The sequence below is a fragment of the Euprymna scolopes genome, chromosome 6 (assembly GCF_053919585.1).
Source record: "Euprymna scolopes isolate OS-2025 chromosome 6, ASM5391958v1, whole genome shotgun sequence".
Taxonomy (NCBI): Eukaryota; Metazoa; Mollusca; class Cephalopoda; order Sepiida; family Sepiolidae; genus Euprymna; species Euprymna scolopes.
Window position 1 is genome coordinate 8,005,091 of NC_136487.1, and position 17,703 is coordinate 8,022,793.

Here is a 17,703-nt window from a genome sequence, read left to right on the forward strand (position 1 = left end):
TCGTAACGTCTCTTCTGTGGGAGAGAGGTTGCAGGGAAGAGAAAAGGGCATCCCCCACCAAACCACAGAGTCTATTTGTACTCTGTCAAGGCAGGATAGGCTGTTTTTTAGCAGCTCCTGTCCAGATGTAGCAGCAGTACTCCATCCTTGGACGTACTTGGCTTTTATAGAGATAGAGAATTGCATCAGTAGTGAGATATCTTCTGGGGCGGTAAGAAGGATCCCACCATTTTCCCAGCGTCCCTGGCAACAGATTTGATGTACGTGTTCGATTTCAGATCAGGAGTAAAGGTCAAACCCAGAAGCTTGTCAAAACATGGAGCCTCCCCAAGACGAGAGCCATCTATTTTAATTGATGCCAGATGGGGATCAGAGCGTTGATAATGTAAAGATAGAAGCTTGGTTTTGGATGCATTAAAAGTAACCAGCCACCTCTTCCCCCATTGTACCACGCGCTCGAGATCAGAGGAGAGAGAATTAGATAGAACTTTGTCATTTACGGCCTTTGATGTGTTGTCGTAGATGGTCGTGTCATCAGCGTAGATGTCAACGAATGATTTAAGTATGTGTTTTGGGAGATTATTGATGTAGATAAGGGAGTGAGTTGGGCCCAGGATGGACCCCCTGGGAGACTCCAGCATTAATACTGTGGGCCTCTGATTTCTGGCCATCAACCACTACTCTTATGAACCTATCAGAGAGAAACGATTTAATGATTGAGAAAACATTTCCAGTATACCGTAGCTGGAAATCTTGTGAAGTAGGCCCTTATGCCATACCTTATCGAAGACCTTCAATTCTATTTATGAAAATGAAATGAAGTAAAATAAGGAATTTGAAGCGAAAATGATAAACACATTTGTAAAATAGGTTAGCCGGAAATGAGGTTAGATAATTTTTCTTTGCAAGCATGTGTGGTCGATGCACTGTTTTGGGGCATGTTTTAGGCAATGTGAGGCATATCAGACCACGGGATCGATATGCACGTTGTTTTGTCATGCAATGACGCCATGAGCAAGGCATGAGTTCTCAATATAGTTAGAGCTTTAGGTCAGTCAGAGAGAAGTCAGGGTCGGACAGACAGAGCTGACATCCGTCTTGAAAGCGAAGGTTAGAAGAAGGAAATAACGTAGAAACTTTGAATTCCTTGATGCGAAGCCAGTGACCGGTCGAATGGAATAAACGAACATCATCATATTTTTGTAACTGTCGTCTTCGTGTTATATCATTGAACAAACAAAGGTATTGTGAATTTGTATTATAAGAACTTTGTGTATAAACTCATCTAAGAATGTATCTCTATCATCTTAAGAATGTGCCTCCCTCTCAGTATCAAGAAAAAATGAATGTTCCTTCTTTATGATAAAAGACTGAGAATCATTATCTGAAAAATATGTGTTAAAGAAAGATAATGTTTATAGAAACACTCCCGGAACTGTCAAACTGTATAAATGTCAATCTATCTCTCTTCTATCTATATCTCTTCTATCCCCCTCTCAATGTGTATTACATGTTCCCGTCTCTCCTTTAAATTGTACCCTGTCCCTGTCTCAAATATGAACAAGCAACAACAAATATAACATACGTCATCCCTTCTAATATAACACCTATGCAACAGACATCATATACTCATAAGGTCACTGCTTTTGTTGAATAAAGTTTTGTGCAAAAGATGAAATTTTTGATCGATTTTATTAAATAGTCTTGAATAATATTTTGACAGGAAGCGAAAAGGTTTTCTAATATTGACAAATCCTGGGTGAAGATAATGACGAGAGCCCACGAAACGCCAAATGTGGTTCGATGTTGCGTCGGAGACGAAACCCTTATGCAACTCTTGCCTCATTTACTTGAGCAACTCGAACTGTGCCAGAAGTCTTTGACTGGGTGAGTATTTCCCCTATTGAAAAAAAGTAACGCCAGTAAAACAAAAGTGAAAAACTAATAAAGCGATTTCTTAAATAACTCGAGCACTTGCTATAACAAAGATTTTGTAGCTGCAGCTTTCTTACCAAAATCAGAATATTATTTGAAAGGAACAATATATTACATAATACCGGTAAGCATCAAACACTAAATAAAAGCCTCAACTCTAATACATTAAGCACTGTGAGGCAAGCTCCAATCTATATCTCATCGTCGCAATGTCGCATCCCTGTGTCTATTTTACAAGTGCTTTAATAGAACGTGTTCTGATGAACTCCTAGCACTTGTGTCCCGTCGACATACATACTCTTGACTAACCCGCCAAGTAACAAAATCCCACCTTTCACTGCTGTGGTCCCTAGATGCCGGAAAACCACCTACTCTAATAGTTTTTTCCTCGAACTGCTAGCTTTTGGAATTCCCTCTCTATTTCCCGCTTTCCTGGCTATACTAATCAGCAGAAATTCAAATTGAATTTGAACAAGAATCTTGCTGCTCAACACCCCACAGTTCTCTGTTAGATACAATAAGAAACAGTAGCCAATTAAGTTCCAAGTGGCAAGATGCCTTGTTTGGGATGAAAAAATGTCAATAAAAAAAAATAAATAACAAATTCTATTGAATAAATATAATGACATGTTTTGTCTTTCTATCCTTGATAATTTTGAATAAATTTAACACTAAAATACTAGAATTTAGGTGTACTCTTAAATATTCGTCCAACTTGTGGCGTTGTGATAAGAAACTAGGAATATCATTTAAGAGGAACATCTTGTTAAGTCACACCGACACTTAATAATCATAATGAACTTTACAGGTGGTACATTAGGAGTAGTATTAAGTCGTCTGGAAGGGCAATTGAAAAAACTACAAATCCCCAATGTTTTAGGCGGCCTTCAGACCTCTGAAATTGTAGGTAACACGAACATCCTTAGGAAAACCCTTGATCTTTGAAGCTCCTGGTTTAAGAGAAATCCTCTGGAAATGGATCCCATCCCTTTCCAGAGAGACGTTGATAAACGAAATCAGAATTATTATTAACTAGCTAAACATTCGACGTTACCCGGTCGTACAATACGCTTCAGTATGATGTTTTAATTTATGCAGATTGTGTATGTATTATTATAAAATCAATCCTTTACTGAATATTATATATTACGCAAAAGAGAACAATTTTGTACAAATCCCAAAAGCGATATAAACCTTCTATCATGTCTGAAAGTGACATAATGTTCAATGAGTGAGATCAGAGAGAGGCAGCTGTATAGCTCATATTCTTTACCGATCCAGGTTATGAAAACATGCATCGTTGCATGCACCCTCAAAATGCATCGCTAGATTGCCACGAATATCAAGGTCGTGCCTAGGGTGATAAAAACAAAGTTTCCAGCCACGGTTATTGTCATTGGTGTAGTTTCAAGTCACCTCACATCCTCAAAGTCGGCTTGAAAACCAACGTCAAAGTGTACCTGCATATGCTAATGAGTGTAATGATCCCATGGTGCAAGGGCCGCTGGTGGATCCTGGCTGCGGCAGCAGGACTCCTCACCGGCCCACAAGTCCAACGAGAACCAGGCTTGGCTTCAAAAGGAGTTCTTCGAATCTGTACCCTTCTCTCACTTGCCCCTCCCGATCTGAATCTGCTGGATTACTTCGTTTAGTCATCGACATGAGATCGCATAACACTAAACCCAGCCTGATGGGTCATATACGCCGAGTATTCGCTGACGCTTGTGGAAAAGACATTCTCTAAGTTCCAGACCCGTATTGATGCGATGATTTAGGCTGAACGCGGTTACAGCGAATAGATGTAATCTCTACTACATAATCATGTCATCTGAATTGATTTTTTCAATAAAATTTAAAAAATAAACTATAGTGTCGTTTTCTTTAGGGCGATACTTTTATCGTTGCACCCTGTAATAATAATAATAATAATAATAATAATAATAATAATAATAATAATGGAATAATAATGGAATAATAATGGAATAATAATGAAATAATGAAGTAATAATGATAATTATAATGATAATAATACTGATAATAATAATAATAATAATGATAATAATGATAATAATAATGATAATAATAAGGATAATATTAATGATAATAATAATAATGATAATGACAATAATAATAATAATGATATTAATAATAATGATAATAATAATGATAATAATAACAATGATAATAATAATTATAAAATTTTAATGATAATAATAATAATAATAATAATAATAATAATAATAATGAAATTTTAATGATAATATTAAGGATGGTAATAAACATAATGATAATGATAATAATAATGGTAATAATAACATTAATAATAATTATGATAATATTGACAATAATAACAATAATGATAATGATAATAATGATAATTATAATAATGATATCATTAACCATAATAATAACAATAATAATAATGGTAATAATAACAATGATAATAAAAATTATAATAATAATATTAATATCAATAATGATAGTGACAATAATGATAATAATGACAATAAAAATTATAACAATGATACTACTAATGCTTCTGCTATTACTACTATTACTACTATTACTACTACTAATAATAATAATGATATTAATAATAATATAAATAATAATAATATTGATGATAATAATAATATTAATAATAAAAATATTATTAATAATAATAATATTAATAATATGAATAATAATATTAATAATATGAATAATAATATTAATAATAATAATAATAATAATAATAATAATAATGCAACGGGTATACTCGATATAGATTATTAAAATTAAATGAAATAAATTAGATTGTAGATTGTATGTTAATAATGTGACATGATCATTCCCACTGAATTAACACATAATAAATTGGAAGCAGGTGTTTGTGACATTATCACTAGAAAATTACCAGTTTGGTTTTTAACAGAGCCCCAATTTTCCTGTATGCATTGCCTCCGCCACAGCTGGGGGATGCCATCTATCTTCTCTTCATGGAAACTCTTCAGATTATCAGAGAGCGATTTATAGGGTGATTCTTGGAGTGTCACAAAGTAGGAGGCGTTTATCTCTAAGTCACAAAATCTACCCGTTCATACACCGCCTAGTTTTCTCCAAATAGTCACCCATTCGGTACTGGCAAACTTAAAGTTGCTTAACTCCGGTGATATAACTAGAAGTGGTCTGTTAACATGGGTATGGTGTCAAAGTTGTAAGGGTTGTTTCCCTTTAAATCTACTGTGAAAACATATTTAAAAGAAATGGTTTATTATTTCATTTGGTGTCACATGAAAATACAAACATTAGTCTGATCAGTGCTCCTTCGGGTGGTATTGCGCTCTAAGAGTTAAGAAATTGCTTCACTAATAAACTAATGACTTTATATTTTTACATACGAATCTTTTAATGTAATTTAATAAATGGTACAAATCTTTTACGATAATTTATGTTTTTATTATTGAAGATGATTAAAATACTTAGTCCGTGTGACTTGAATTGAATTTGTAGCAGTTTAATTTCATGTTATTGGTTTATTCTTCGCATAATTTGTATTTATACAGAATTTGAAGAGTTATAATGTAAAATAGTAATTTTGACCAAGTGGAATTCATAGTCAAATGGAAACTTTTGAGAATGTAAACAATTTATGAGAAAAGATATCACTGATATTCTATATATTCGACTAATGAGATGCTCTGCATTTTCTCTGAAAGCATACTGGCCTGACATTTTGATACTTTACTAAATATTTGAAGACATCCTTAAAATCTGTCGGCGATCTAGAATAACAAATGTTTAACAGAAAATGTTTAACAGAAAATGTTTAACAGAAAATGTTTAACAGAAATATAAAGATCGATCTTAGAACCACAATGTAATCAATTTACGTTTACTTAACAGGGAAAACGAACAATTATAGAGTGAAAAAGTTTTTCAAAATAAACTAAAAATAAACTAAATTAAAAGACATTTTTAATAATGTCTTCTAATTTGTTTTAGATATTTGGAGAAGAAACGGTTGCTGTTCCCGCGTTTTTTCTTTGTGTCTGATCCGGCTTTACTTGAGATTCTTGGTCAAGCCAGCGACTGCCATACAATCCAGGCTCATCTCTTAAGCGTCTTTGACAACATTAAGACCGTTAAATTCCACGAACGCCATTATGAATTAATCTTGAGTGTTCAGTCCAGTGAGGGAGAAGAAATCAAGGTAATCTTTTGGATATATCTTTTGCTCAATATATATTTTCGATATTTTATATCATTTGAATATCCTATAATGTATGTTGTTTATTTTATTTTTTTTTTACCTTTTATTTAATATCTATTTTCATAGCTTTTTAGTATATTTTATATATATTGCTAAAAATCTATTTTATATAAAACCCGTAGTTATATAGGGTCAGTATTAAAGTAACTTTGCGCTGTTAATACCTACGTGTAATTATTTTGTATAGTCGATTGATACATATCATACGGGCAGTATTATAGTATTCACTTTCAAAAGTATTATACACGGTCGATTGTGCTAAATGATCGCCCTTTTAAAATTGTAGTTGGAAAAACCCGTGAAAGCCGAAGGTAATGTTGAATGTTGGTTGATGGCATTGATGATGATGTCACAGAAGTCTCTTCATACAATCATCAGAAACGCTGCCGGACTCATCCAAGACTCCAACTTTCAGCTTCTTGATTTCTTAAATACGTTTCCAGCTCAGGTGAGTCAAACTTACTTTCCTCATCTCTATATATAACTATCTATTTATCTATCTGTAACTGATTTTTGTACAGCTACATAAGTTGTATTACAATAGAAAAATGAGAGCATGAAAAGTAATATGGTTAAGCTTAAACATGGAAACGTAAAGGACTAGTTTTTAAAACTTGAAAAGAAAAGGACAAGATATTCTAGTAAAAAATATAATAAATTTATAACTTAAAATATCGCAACATTAAGAATTGATTATATAATGTTATAAATTGAATTTTAAAAAAAATTCTTTATATTACAATATTTTAAGTTATATTTCTTTTCAAGTTTTAACAACTAGTCCTTTACTTTTCCATATTTAAGCTTAACATATTACTTTTCATGCTCACATTTTTCTATTGTAATCCATGATTTTTCAGGCTTCAAATAAATCCACTTGTTCTTTATTTAATTTCAGTCTTATTTTTTGCCTCCACAAACACATATGTAATAACAATGTACGGCACTCGTCTGTTTTCAATAAAAATCCCCCCCAATTATCTACCTTTTATGCTTTCATTCTGTTTCACTTGTTACTTCTCTCTTCGAGACAGCAGTGAATAAGTAGCAACGGTAGTCGCTGGAACGACGCGGTTGCTATGGAAACCAGTTATAAAAAATGTCGCTCACCTCCTTACATATTTTTACAATTTTGAACGCCAGTAAATTCATCATAACTTTTGTTTCATTGAACGAAAATTGAATTTTACTTTTACAATATAGATGAGACGGTGATCTATGAACTGTAATAATTGTTTGAAATTCGATCGAAAAATGAGTGACGTCACTTCCGGTAGGAGTACCGGTGCCTGGCAGTCAGAGATTGGAACGCCCTACAGTTGAGGAATGGTATTGCTCAACCTGCCTTTGTCTGTAATATAAAAGTCCTGTGTTCCTTCGTTTTATTGCCATTTAACACCATAATACAGTTCTAAATGACTAAAACTGCCACTTAACAATATATTCAAACACTACTGTGTTTGAATTGTAAAATAATCAAAACATTTTTTATTCAAAAGAAGTTGACGACAATTCTATGATATATATTGAACTCGCCGCTAAAAGTTTTAATTGATCATTCAAATGTTGATTCAACTTAACTTATGTTAGTTTGGCGTCAGTAGTCTTCACGCAGTGCATTCTGATTCCTGTCCGTCAATGTCAGTTTAGAAGACCGGTTGTAATTACTCTGGTTGCTGGTGGTTGGTTTTCCGTAATTCTCAAATTTTACATTCTTTCTTGATATCGTAACTTTAGAAAAATCCATCAGATCAACTGTTTTTTTATATACAAATTGCAAGAATTTCCTTGTTTTTATATTCAGTTCGATCACGAAATTCTACATTCTGAAATTACAAATATATAGTCAAGTATATAAAAAATCTTTAATAGGTAGAAAGATAATATATATATATATATTCTATTTATTTAGTTACCTCCCAATGAGGGTGAGTTAGACACATAATTGTATTCTAATGCTGGGAAATACAGTTAAATAAAAAAAAATGCATTGTAGATTCGAATAAAAATTAAAATTGTCTCAGTTTATAAGGATTTCTCGTTTAATGATTGCTAAGAGAAAACAGACCAAGCTATTGTATAAAGTTCCTCGCTTTTTTCCTCTCACCCGTAACGAGCACTCTCGACTCTAAATATAGCAGCTAATATTGTATTTCAAGTGTTAATGGTGCAACTCATCCGTTCGTTAAGGGGATATACTGTGCTACAAAACTTAACGTTTTGGACCCATCGGTAGATCAGTTGTAAAATATATACTGAAGAGTCTTAAAAAGATGAAACAACTTCATCAATTGATAAAAATATATTTAACAATAATAATAATAATAGTAATAATAATAATAATAGTAATAATAGTAATAATAATAATAGTAATAATAATAGTAATAATAATAATAATAGTAATAATAATAATAATAATAATAATAATAATAATAATAATAATAATAATGATAATAATAAGCCCGCTTAATAAACAGCAGCACTTTGATTGTATCGTCCTGCCAGTAATGCTATAGTTCTCTCCCATGGTTATTTGAGCACTATAAATATAAATATAAATATAATTTAGAGAAAGAGTTTGTAGCAAAATCGTATTTATATGTCTCGATCGCAAAGCTGACCCACTAGTCGAGAAATAACGATGTATTAGTCTCTGTTTCCCTATTATTCTTTTTACATTTTCGTTCTCTGCAGTGTTTTATTAGAAATAAAAATTTTGTCGGTCTGTCATACTTAAGTTTATAATATTATTTGTCTGTCGCGCTTAAGGTTGAAATATTGTCATCGATAAATACGCAGATTTAATGGAAGTTTGTATAATATCTTTTCTGATGTTTTGTTTTTTTCTTTCCAGGTTGGGATATTGGGACTCCAAATGATCTGGACGCGGGATTCAACGGAAGCCCTTGAGGCGGCCCGGACTGACCGCAAAATAATGCAGCAAACTAATCTAGAATTTCTGAAACTGCTCAACACCCTGATTGGTCAAACAACGCTTGACCTCAACAAAACTGACCGTACCAAATACGAGACGTTGATCACCATTCATGTTCACCAGCGAGACATATTTGATAATCTGGTCAGTTGATTTGATGAATTTTTTATCGAGTTTATAGTTGCAATATTCAATGCAGTACGGATTTATAATAGCGAAACATATTTGCATATGTATCTTATTACAAAAGATAATAGTAATGTATAAATTCACTATGAATCATAAACATTATTTAAATTGCCGCGTATCATATTGAATCAACACATCTGCTGCGGACCAGGATATAATAATCCTAACTCGCTACAAAAGAAAATAATGAAATGAATGGAAGGAAGGAAAAAAACTCAATATCTGAATAAAATAAACATGTCGTTTATTTTCTGTTGAACATAAATGGTTTAGGTGGAACATGTGTTCAGTTCAGTCGTTGACGACTACGCGCGTGGAAAAAGAAGAATAAAGTAGGGGAAAGAGAAATGGCAGTCCAGCATGTAGAAATAGAGAGAGAGGGCTGACCTCAGTAAAGCCGCGCACGCGCAGTCGGCCACGTGGAAGTGTCTTCAGGCCACAAGCTGTGGACGCGAACTTGTCTGGTTGACGAACCAAGGCAAAAGGAAAGAAAGAGGAAGTTGAACGTTGTTGTTGACTGTTATACCGAGGTCAGTGTTCTGACTGCGCATGTCTGGATTTCACTTAAAAGGAAGTGAAGTCACCAATGTGTGCATGTTTGCGCGCACGGGCGTGCATGTGTGTGTATGTGTATGTGTATATACATGCGGGTGTGTGCGTGCGTACATGTAGGTGTGTGTATGTAAGGAAAAACATGTTCGAACAGCAAATAAGATTTTAATTTTTCGTTCAGATCAAGGCCTAAGTAAATATAAGCAATAAAATAAATAATTTACTGATGAAAACTGTATGAAAAGAGCTTACGAATCTATTGCGAAACCGATGACTCCACCCACCGATTCGACTCTCGTTTGATTCAGCAACGTATTCTCTTCGTCAAATATCTTTAATTAGGATTATATGCGTGTCGACATGTCGTAAAAGCTTATCAATAATACAACGGCACATTTTTTCGGCTTACACATTTATTCATATTTTTAAATAAAACAAAAGAAGTGAAATGTGATCACAAAATACCTCAACTATCCTACAATGCTTGTGGCTTCCGGTTGCTAATATCCAGAAAGAAATAGCGGAAGCGAAGGCAACTGCACTCATCCTACTATTAAGATGTAATTTTGCAATTTTTAGAAGCTAAAACAACACAGATACGTATGCATTTATTTATAAACAACTTAGTTTCGACAATATAACATCTTCTTCGGGACAAGAAACGTATTATTTGGATTAATTGGACAATTGTTCTCATCTGAAGTGTTATCTGCAAAACGCTTCGGTCGATCTAACTATCGATTTTGATCAGATGTTAAAGTCGACATGTTTTGGCAAGAAACAAAGAAGAGGGGGTTAACTCTCAACTTCAAAGTTTCGATTTTTTTTTTATTTTGTCGGAAGTAAGTAAATTAAATTATCAGGAAACCTTCGGAATATTTTATTTACAGAAATAAGAGGTTTCTGGTTTTATTATGGTTAATCACGTATAATTTTTATTTGTAAGTTGTATGAAGTTAAATAAACACATATGTAAACACAATGGCAATGGTAGTAATGTATGGTAGGTAGCTTCAGACTATGGATACCCACTGTAAGGGTTCCTGCACATGGAATTTTTGTGACAAGAGTTGTACAATCTCCAACCACGCCTCTTCTGACTTCGGCCTTGTTCAATACCTGTAACAAGTGGAAGTTAAAAACGATTGGAAACAATCCCAAGATAAGCGGAAAGCACATACAGCGCCTAGAATTTTCAAACTTTTTAACTGGTCACCTATTAGGCACTAGCCAGTCTAAACATTGGTTAACTTCGGTGATCTGGCAAGAACCGGTGTGTCAATATATATATATATATATTACAACCATTGTGTTCATTATTATTATTATTATTATTATTATTATTATTATTATAAACACTATTGTATATGGACTATAAATCTATTCAATCTAATTAAAAAAAAATATATATATATATATATATTACAACCATTGTGTTCAATATTATTATTATTATTATTATTATTATTATTATTATTATTATTATAAACACTATTGTATATGGACTATAAATCTATTCATCCTAAAAGTATGAAAAAAAAAACAATTATCCTCAATATATACTAAAAGGAATATGAAGGATATTACAAAATGACTATAAATAAGGATAAAAATAATACTGAAGCATTAACTCAATCAGGGTATCAAAGAAAGATCAAATAAATAAAGGAGGTGGATAATGAAGATAGCAGTGTCAACTACACAATATCATATAACATGAAGGAAAAATGTAAGGAATAAAAATAGGTAAAATAAAAGTAAGAATAAGAATCAAATTAAAAATGATAAACAAACATATAATAGTAATAATGCAGTTATGGATAAAAGAAATAGGCACAAAAAGCAAGTATTCTTTGATCCACCTGTCAGTAAACATATACGAATATCCCTAAAAAATTTTACAAAAAAACTGATACGAATATTCCTCTAGACAATATATTAAGCAAAATCATGAATAAGAACACAGTTAAAATTTTAATCTAATTTGCTGCAAATTTAAGTAAAACTATAATAATTTCGAATACTGATAAAACTTATAATATAGTGAATAATTATAGAGAATCAGGCGAATTAAATATTTAGAAAATTGTAACTGTAAAATACCTAACGAATGTCCATTGGAAGGCAATTGCTTAATTTCTTAAATTGTATACAAATGTGAAGTTTAAATGGAGAATAGTAAAAACTATACTTATGTAGAAGTGATTATAATTGTAAGGACAGATACCGAAATAATATTGCATCATTAACATTGGATCAGAGAAGAAACCAAATTGGAATGAATATAAGGATAGAAATATGGATAGGACATGAAAAAAATATTAAAAAATAAGAGAAACACGACTGTATTGAGGGATTGGAGAACTACGTAAAATCAAATGGAATTTGAATTTAAACGGTAACAGTGGATAAAGCTAGAAAATATAGACCTAGTAAATCGAAAAGTAATCTATGCTTACTTGAATCATACCACATAGTGAATTCTAAAGAAAAAATTTTAAACAATAAGTTTGATGTCATACAAAGCTGTCTACGTAAAAATAAATGTCTATTATCACGCCCAAGACCTGATTAAAATGATATGTATACGAAAAATATTTAAGTTGTAAGTGAAATGTAAGTGTTGTAAGAAAATTTTTCATTCAATACGATAATAATATATAATGCAATAAGTTAGTAGGTCTTTAACTTAACATATAGAAACTAAACTAAATATATCCTAGATAACGAAAATTAAATTAAATTTAATACTTGTTATTGGTAATAAATTAGCACCTGAGGCATTTCAATAGCACAAAAAAGACGTTAAATATTAAGTCATTGCAAAATGTTGAGATGAATGGGGTATGATGGATTAAAATATACTAAATCAGAATATAAGTTTTGAAGCAAAATAAGTGATAAATTTAAACTGGATTGCCATGAAGAGAATAATGTGAGAACTACAAGTTTAACATTAAGCATAGGAGATTAATAAAGACAAAAATCAAAATAGTGAATTAAAAATATGAAGGAATTTCGATAAAATTATGAATCGATAAATGTGGGCAAAATCGAGTCACGTCCCTTACATTGTCTCTTTTTTTTTACACATTGATCACCACTTATCAAGGCCCGGAAGCCACTCAGGGATAAGGGTTATTGCAAGTACATTACGTTAGAGTGGAGATTTGATGAAGTGTTTAATTAAGGGGGCGGTTCATTAGGAATTTGTTTACGTTAGACTTGAAGACATCCAAGTTGTAGTCCGGAGGGAAGCAGGCAGACGGAACAGAGTTCCACAGGCGTGCAGTTCTAAGAAAGAAGCTTTGTTCATGGAATGCGCGTTTTGATTTAGGCACAGATATAGAGTGGGGGAAATTTTTCACAGTGGATTCAGCTAGACGGGTGTTTTTCGTGAAAGATTGGCGAGGGGGGACCAGAGATTGGAGTTCAGACGAGCACCTGCCATGGAAATAACGATAAAACAAGGATAGGCTCGCAACGTCTCTTCTGTGGGAGAAAAGGGCATCCCCCACCAAGCCACGAAGTCTATTTTGTACTCTGTCACGATATATAAATGATGCGGAATAGTAAAAATTAAGAATAACAAAGATTTTTTTTTTTTAAATTCAATTTTCACCCCAAACAAGGCACAGTGCCACTTTGAAGTAGGGGGCTACTATTAGGGAATTAATTTGCGGGGTCATTATGAAGGGAGAAGAGTAGAAAGATGTTTGTTAACATAACACTTGAACTTCTGCATATCATTGCAGTTGGGAAAGCAGAATCCCGGAAGGGAGTTCCAAAGACCCGCAGTTCTGGGGAAGAAACTATTGGAGTAAAAGGCTTTCTTGCACCTAGGGATCTCTACTGTAAAGGGATGAGACTTAGTAGCTTGTCGGGTTTGCCGGGGGTAGTTACGTCGGGGAGGTACAAGTGTTTGCAGTTCGTCAGAGCATTCACCATTAAAGTATTTGTAGAACAGGTAGAGGGATGCAACATCTCGTCGATGGGACAGAGGTTGAAGCCTAGATGACAGTTCAGGACCTATCAGGTTGGCGACTCTTTTTTGAACCCTGTCCAGGAGCGAGAGACAAGCAGCAGATGCACCAGCCCAGATGTGACAACAGTACTCCGTACATGGGCGAATTGTTGCCTTATAGAGGTATAGGATACTGGCAGGCGTAAGTAGTTTTCTAGCACGGTAGAGGGAGCCAACCTTCCTTGCAGCAGCCTTGGCAATGCTCTCAATGTATCTATTCCAGTTCATATTCCCTGTAAACGTTAGGCCGAGGAGTTTAAAAGAAGTACTTTCAGGCAATGTGTTCTTGGCCATTGCTATTGGTGGTAGAGAAGGTTTCTTGTAGTTATTGAAGGAAACAAGCTTAGTCTTAGCAGCATTGAATGAGACCAACCATTTTTGTCCCCATTCCACTACGGATTGGAGGTCATCCTCTAGTGTTTCTGCCATTTTCTTGGATATGTGTTCATTTGTTTTCCCCTCATATCTGTTATAGAGAGTGGTGTCATCGGCAAATATACCCATCTCCGAAACAATATTATCAGGGAGGTCGTTTATGAATATCAGGAACAATAGAGGTCCAAGGATAGATCCCTGAGGCACTCCCGCATTTATGTCATGTTGTTTGGATGTACGTCCGTCGAGGACAACTTTGATTTTTCTATTACTTAAGAAGGATTTAATTACGTTATGAATTCTTCCAGTGATTCCATATGATCTAATTTTCCTTAGAAGACCATCGTGTCATACCCTGTCAAAAGCCTTAGATATATCAAGGGCCACCGCTCTACCCTCCCCTGTTTTATCCAATGAACGGTATATACGTTCAGAAACTACAGTTAAGATATCTGCTGTTGAACGAGCTTGCCTGAATCCATATTGTTTGTCAGTCAGGAGTTTAGCAGCTGTTAGGTGCTGGACTAGGACTTGATTAACTAAGGACTCAAATATTTTGGCGAAAAGCGGGAGGAGGCTAATGGGGCGATAATTAAGTGGGTCAGTTCTTTCACCAGAATTCTTGAAGACTGGTACCACAGAGGCGGTTTTCCAGCAGTCGGGAAAACAAGATTCGTTAAGGCATTTATTGTAAAGTTTGGACAGAACTGGAGCAACCTCGGCAGAGCATTTTTTTAATAGCACAGCCGGGATGAGATCTGGTCCACATGCTTTAGAGGTGTCTAGGTTTTTTATAATAGCATGTACCTGAGAAGGGGTGATTTTCAAATCGTCAAGTGTGGCGTCTGTTCGCAGAGGAAAATCAGGGAGTGAGTGGTGTACCGAGTTCAGTGTGGAGTTTGAGGCAAACCGACTGGCAAGCAGATTAGCCTTGTCAGTTGCCGTGCAAGCAACCTCATGGTTGTTTGTTAGTGGGGGAATAATTGACTGTCCATTATTAACTACGCTGTTGTAGATTTTCCAAAAATCCCGGGTTCCTAATTTCTGTGCTTCGATGCGCTTTCTGGTGGTTTCAGAGTAATCTGACTTAGCTGTGTCTATCACTCTCTTACAATTATTTCTAGCTTCTATAAACTTCTGTTTATTTGAGCTGGACTTATGTCGGTTGAATCTGCGGAACGCATGCTGCCTTTGACAAATGGCAGCTGCACAAGCAGAAGTAAACCATTGGGGGGAGTGGGGCTTGCTATAGTATTTCCGTGCGGGAACATGTGCTTCAATAGCAGTTTTGAACCATTCAGTTGTCTCATTTGCACACTGTTCCGCTGGAAGAGTAAAGATATTTTGCCATGGGGCATCTCTGATGAGCTCCCTGATGGCTTCCCAATCAGCCTTTTTGTAATACCTTGTTGTTTTGAGTAGTGGGTCTTCAGTTTTAGGGCGAGAATTTAGGCTGATTTCTACCATTATCACAGCGTGATCAGCATTCCCGAGTGGGCTATGGGCATTTGTTGTACAGTCATTGGGAACCGTTGTCAGGAAGAGATCTAGAAGTGAGGCATGTTGATCGTGCTGGTCTGGGAAACGTGTCGGAAATGTAACAAATTGAGATAGGGAATGAGATATAGAGAAGCTATATGTGGCGCTACCAGCTACGTCTGTGTGATTTGAGAATCCTAGCCAATTACTGTGGTGGACATTGAAGTCACCAAATACATGTATTTGTGCGCTAGTATCGAGGGAGAGTGCTATATCTATGCTGTCTGAGACTTTGTTTATTAGGGTACAGTCTTGGTTTGAGGGAGAGCGGTAGAGAAAATACAAGTAGCTAATATTGTGTTGCATATTTAGTCTGAAGCACATAAAGGCCTGGCCCTCTGATTCTAGTTTTATTTCTCTAGTTAGTCTAGATTATATGTTTATATTAAGATAAGACTTGAAATCATAGATGCAGGAAAGATAAATGTTAATTAAATAAATATTATGTTAATGATAGTTTTTTCCTTAAAAAATAGTATGTAGAATAGAAAAGGATAAACAAATATATCGTAACATATAAATAAAAAATTTATACGAAACTTGAGAAATGAATAATTGAGAAAATTAATAATTGAATAAATAGAGACTAAACTTTGAAAGGTGTAGTTTGGGATTTTGGGAGTAAATCAATTAAATAAATAAATCAAAGAGGAAAAAATAATTATAAAATCTAGAAAAAACATTTATTTATTAAATGAATATAAAGATAGTAAATTGTAGAAGTATCATCTAAAAATAAGATATACGAAAGGGGAATACTTACTCAATTCGAATGTAATTCAATAAATAAATAAATTGATGAATAATGAGATGAGATCGCCTGCTTTATCCCTTAAGATAGGGATTATAAAGATATAAATGTATATGATGAATGTATTATAGTGTCTGAAGAGTAGCTATTTTGGGAATATTTTTAAATGATATAATGTTTAAATTTGTCCAAATAGTTATGAAATAATTGTAACACATAAGGAAATACACTCTATGCTGTTCTAATTTTATATTCTTTTGTTTTGTTTTTTGCAAAAATATTAGAAAAAGAGAAGAAAAGACGCTAATAGTAATTCGAATGATTTTTATTTTCATTGAATTTGTCAGTGTCGCTCGCACATCCGAAGCCCAAATGATTTTGAATGGCTAAAACAGTCACGATTTTATTTCCTGGAGGATCAGGACAAATGCCTAATAGCCATCACAGACGTTGATTTTACCTACCAGAATGAAATCCTCGGTTGCACGGAGAGATTGGTCATTACTCCCCTTACGGACAGGTGAGTTGTTCGTGCTTTGCCCTCAAAGTAATTTATATTTTAACTGGCCATGAATCCAAATTTCGTAGAAAAATGGTTACGGTGACAACTACAACTTTTGGTCTCTATTCAGAGGCACGAGTTCGAACCATGTACAAGTTCCATTTTTGTATGTTCATAACAAAACGGAGTTCATCATCATTATTGTTCGCGCTTATATTTTTACATTATTTAATGATATAAATCTGCCCTGTGTACAAATATGTTTTTTAATTCAGAGCTATAAATGCGAATGCTGTACAAGTCTCATCCTATTCTTTGTAAATCGTTTATTTATGTTATATACAAGCGTGTAAAAACTTACCATTTACTTAAAGTTAGTATAAAGAAAACGAAACGTGGTCCATAATATATTGTCAATAATTAATTCCAATGTTTACTTCATCATAAGTTAACCGTATGTCACTGCTTGACACAAATTTAAAGTCAATATGGTTAACAATAAAAGCGAAAATATAACTAACAAACAAATAAAGGAGCTTTGTACGAATTTAATATTCATTCGACCGTAATCAAGTCACGTGGTTAAGGTTACACCGGCAAATGGTGATCCTTCTTCTTATTAGAATTATTCCCCTTTATTTCCCTCACT

At 33.8% G+C, this 17,703-nt stretch overlaps 1 protein-coding gene across 1 annotated transcript in view; it reads left to right on the forward strand.

The window, feature by feature from the left end:
• The window catches only part of LOC145277487 (dynein axonemal heavy chain 5-like), a 690,378-nt gene that overhangs the window by 404,525 nt on the left and 268,150 nt on the right, over nt 1-17,703 (forward strand). The window contains exons 26-30 of the mRNA XM_080128869.1: nt 1,724-1,887; nt 5,920-6,127; nt 6,474-6,635; nt 9,042-9,266; nt 16,900-17,072. Coding sequence (XP_079984995.1) covers nt 1,724-1,887; nt 5,920-6,127; nt 6,474-6,635; nt 9,042-9,266; nt 16,900-17,072 — 932 coding nt within the window. The remainder of the gene's footprint in view (nt 1-1,723; nt 1,888-5,919; nt 6,128-6,473; nt 6,636-9,041; nt 9,267-16,899; nt 17,073-17,703) is intronic.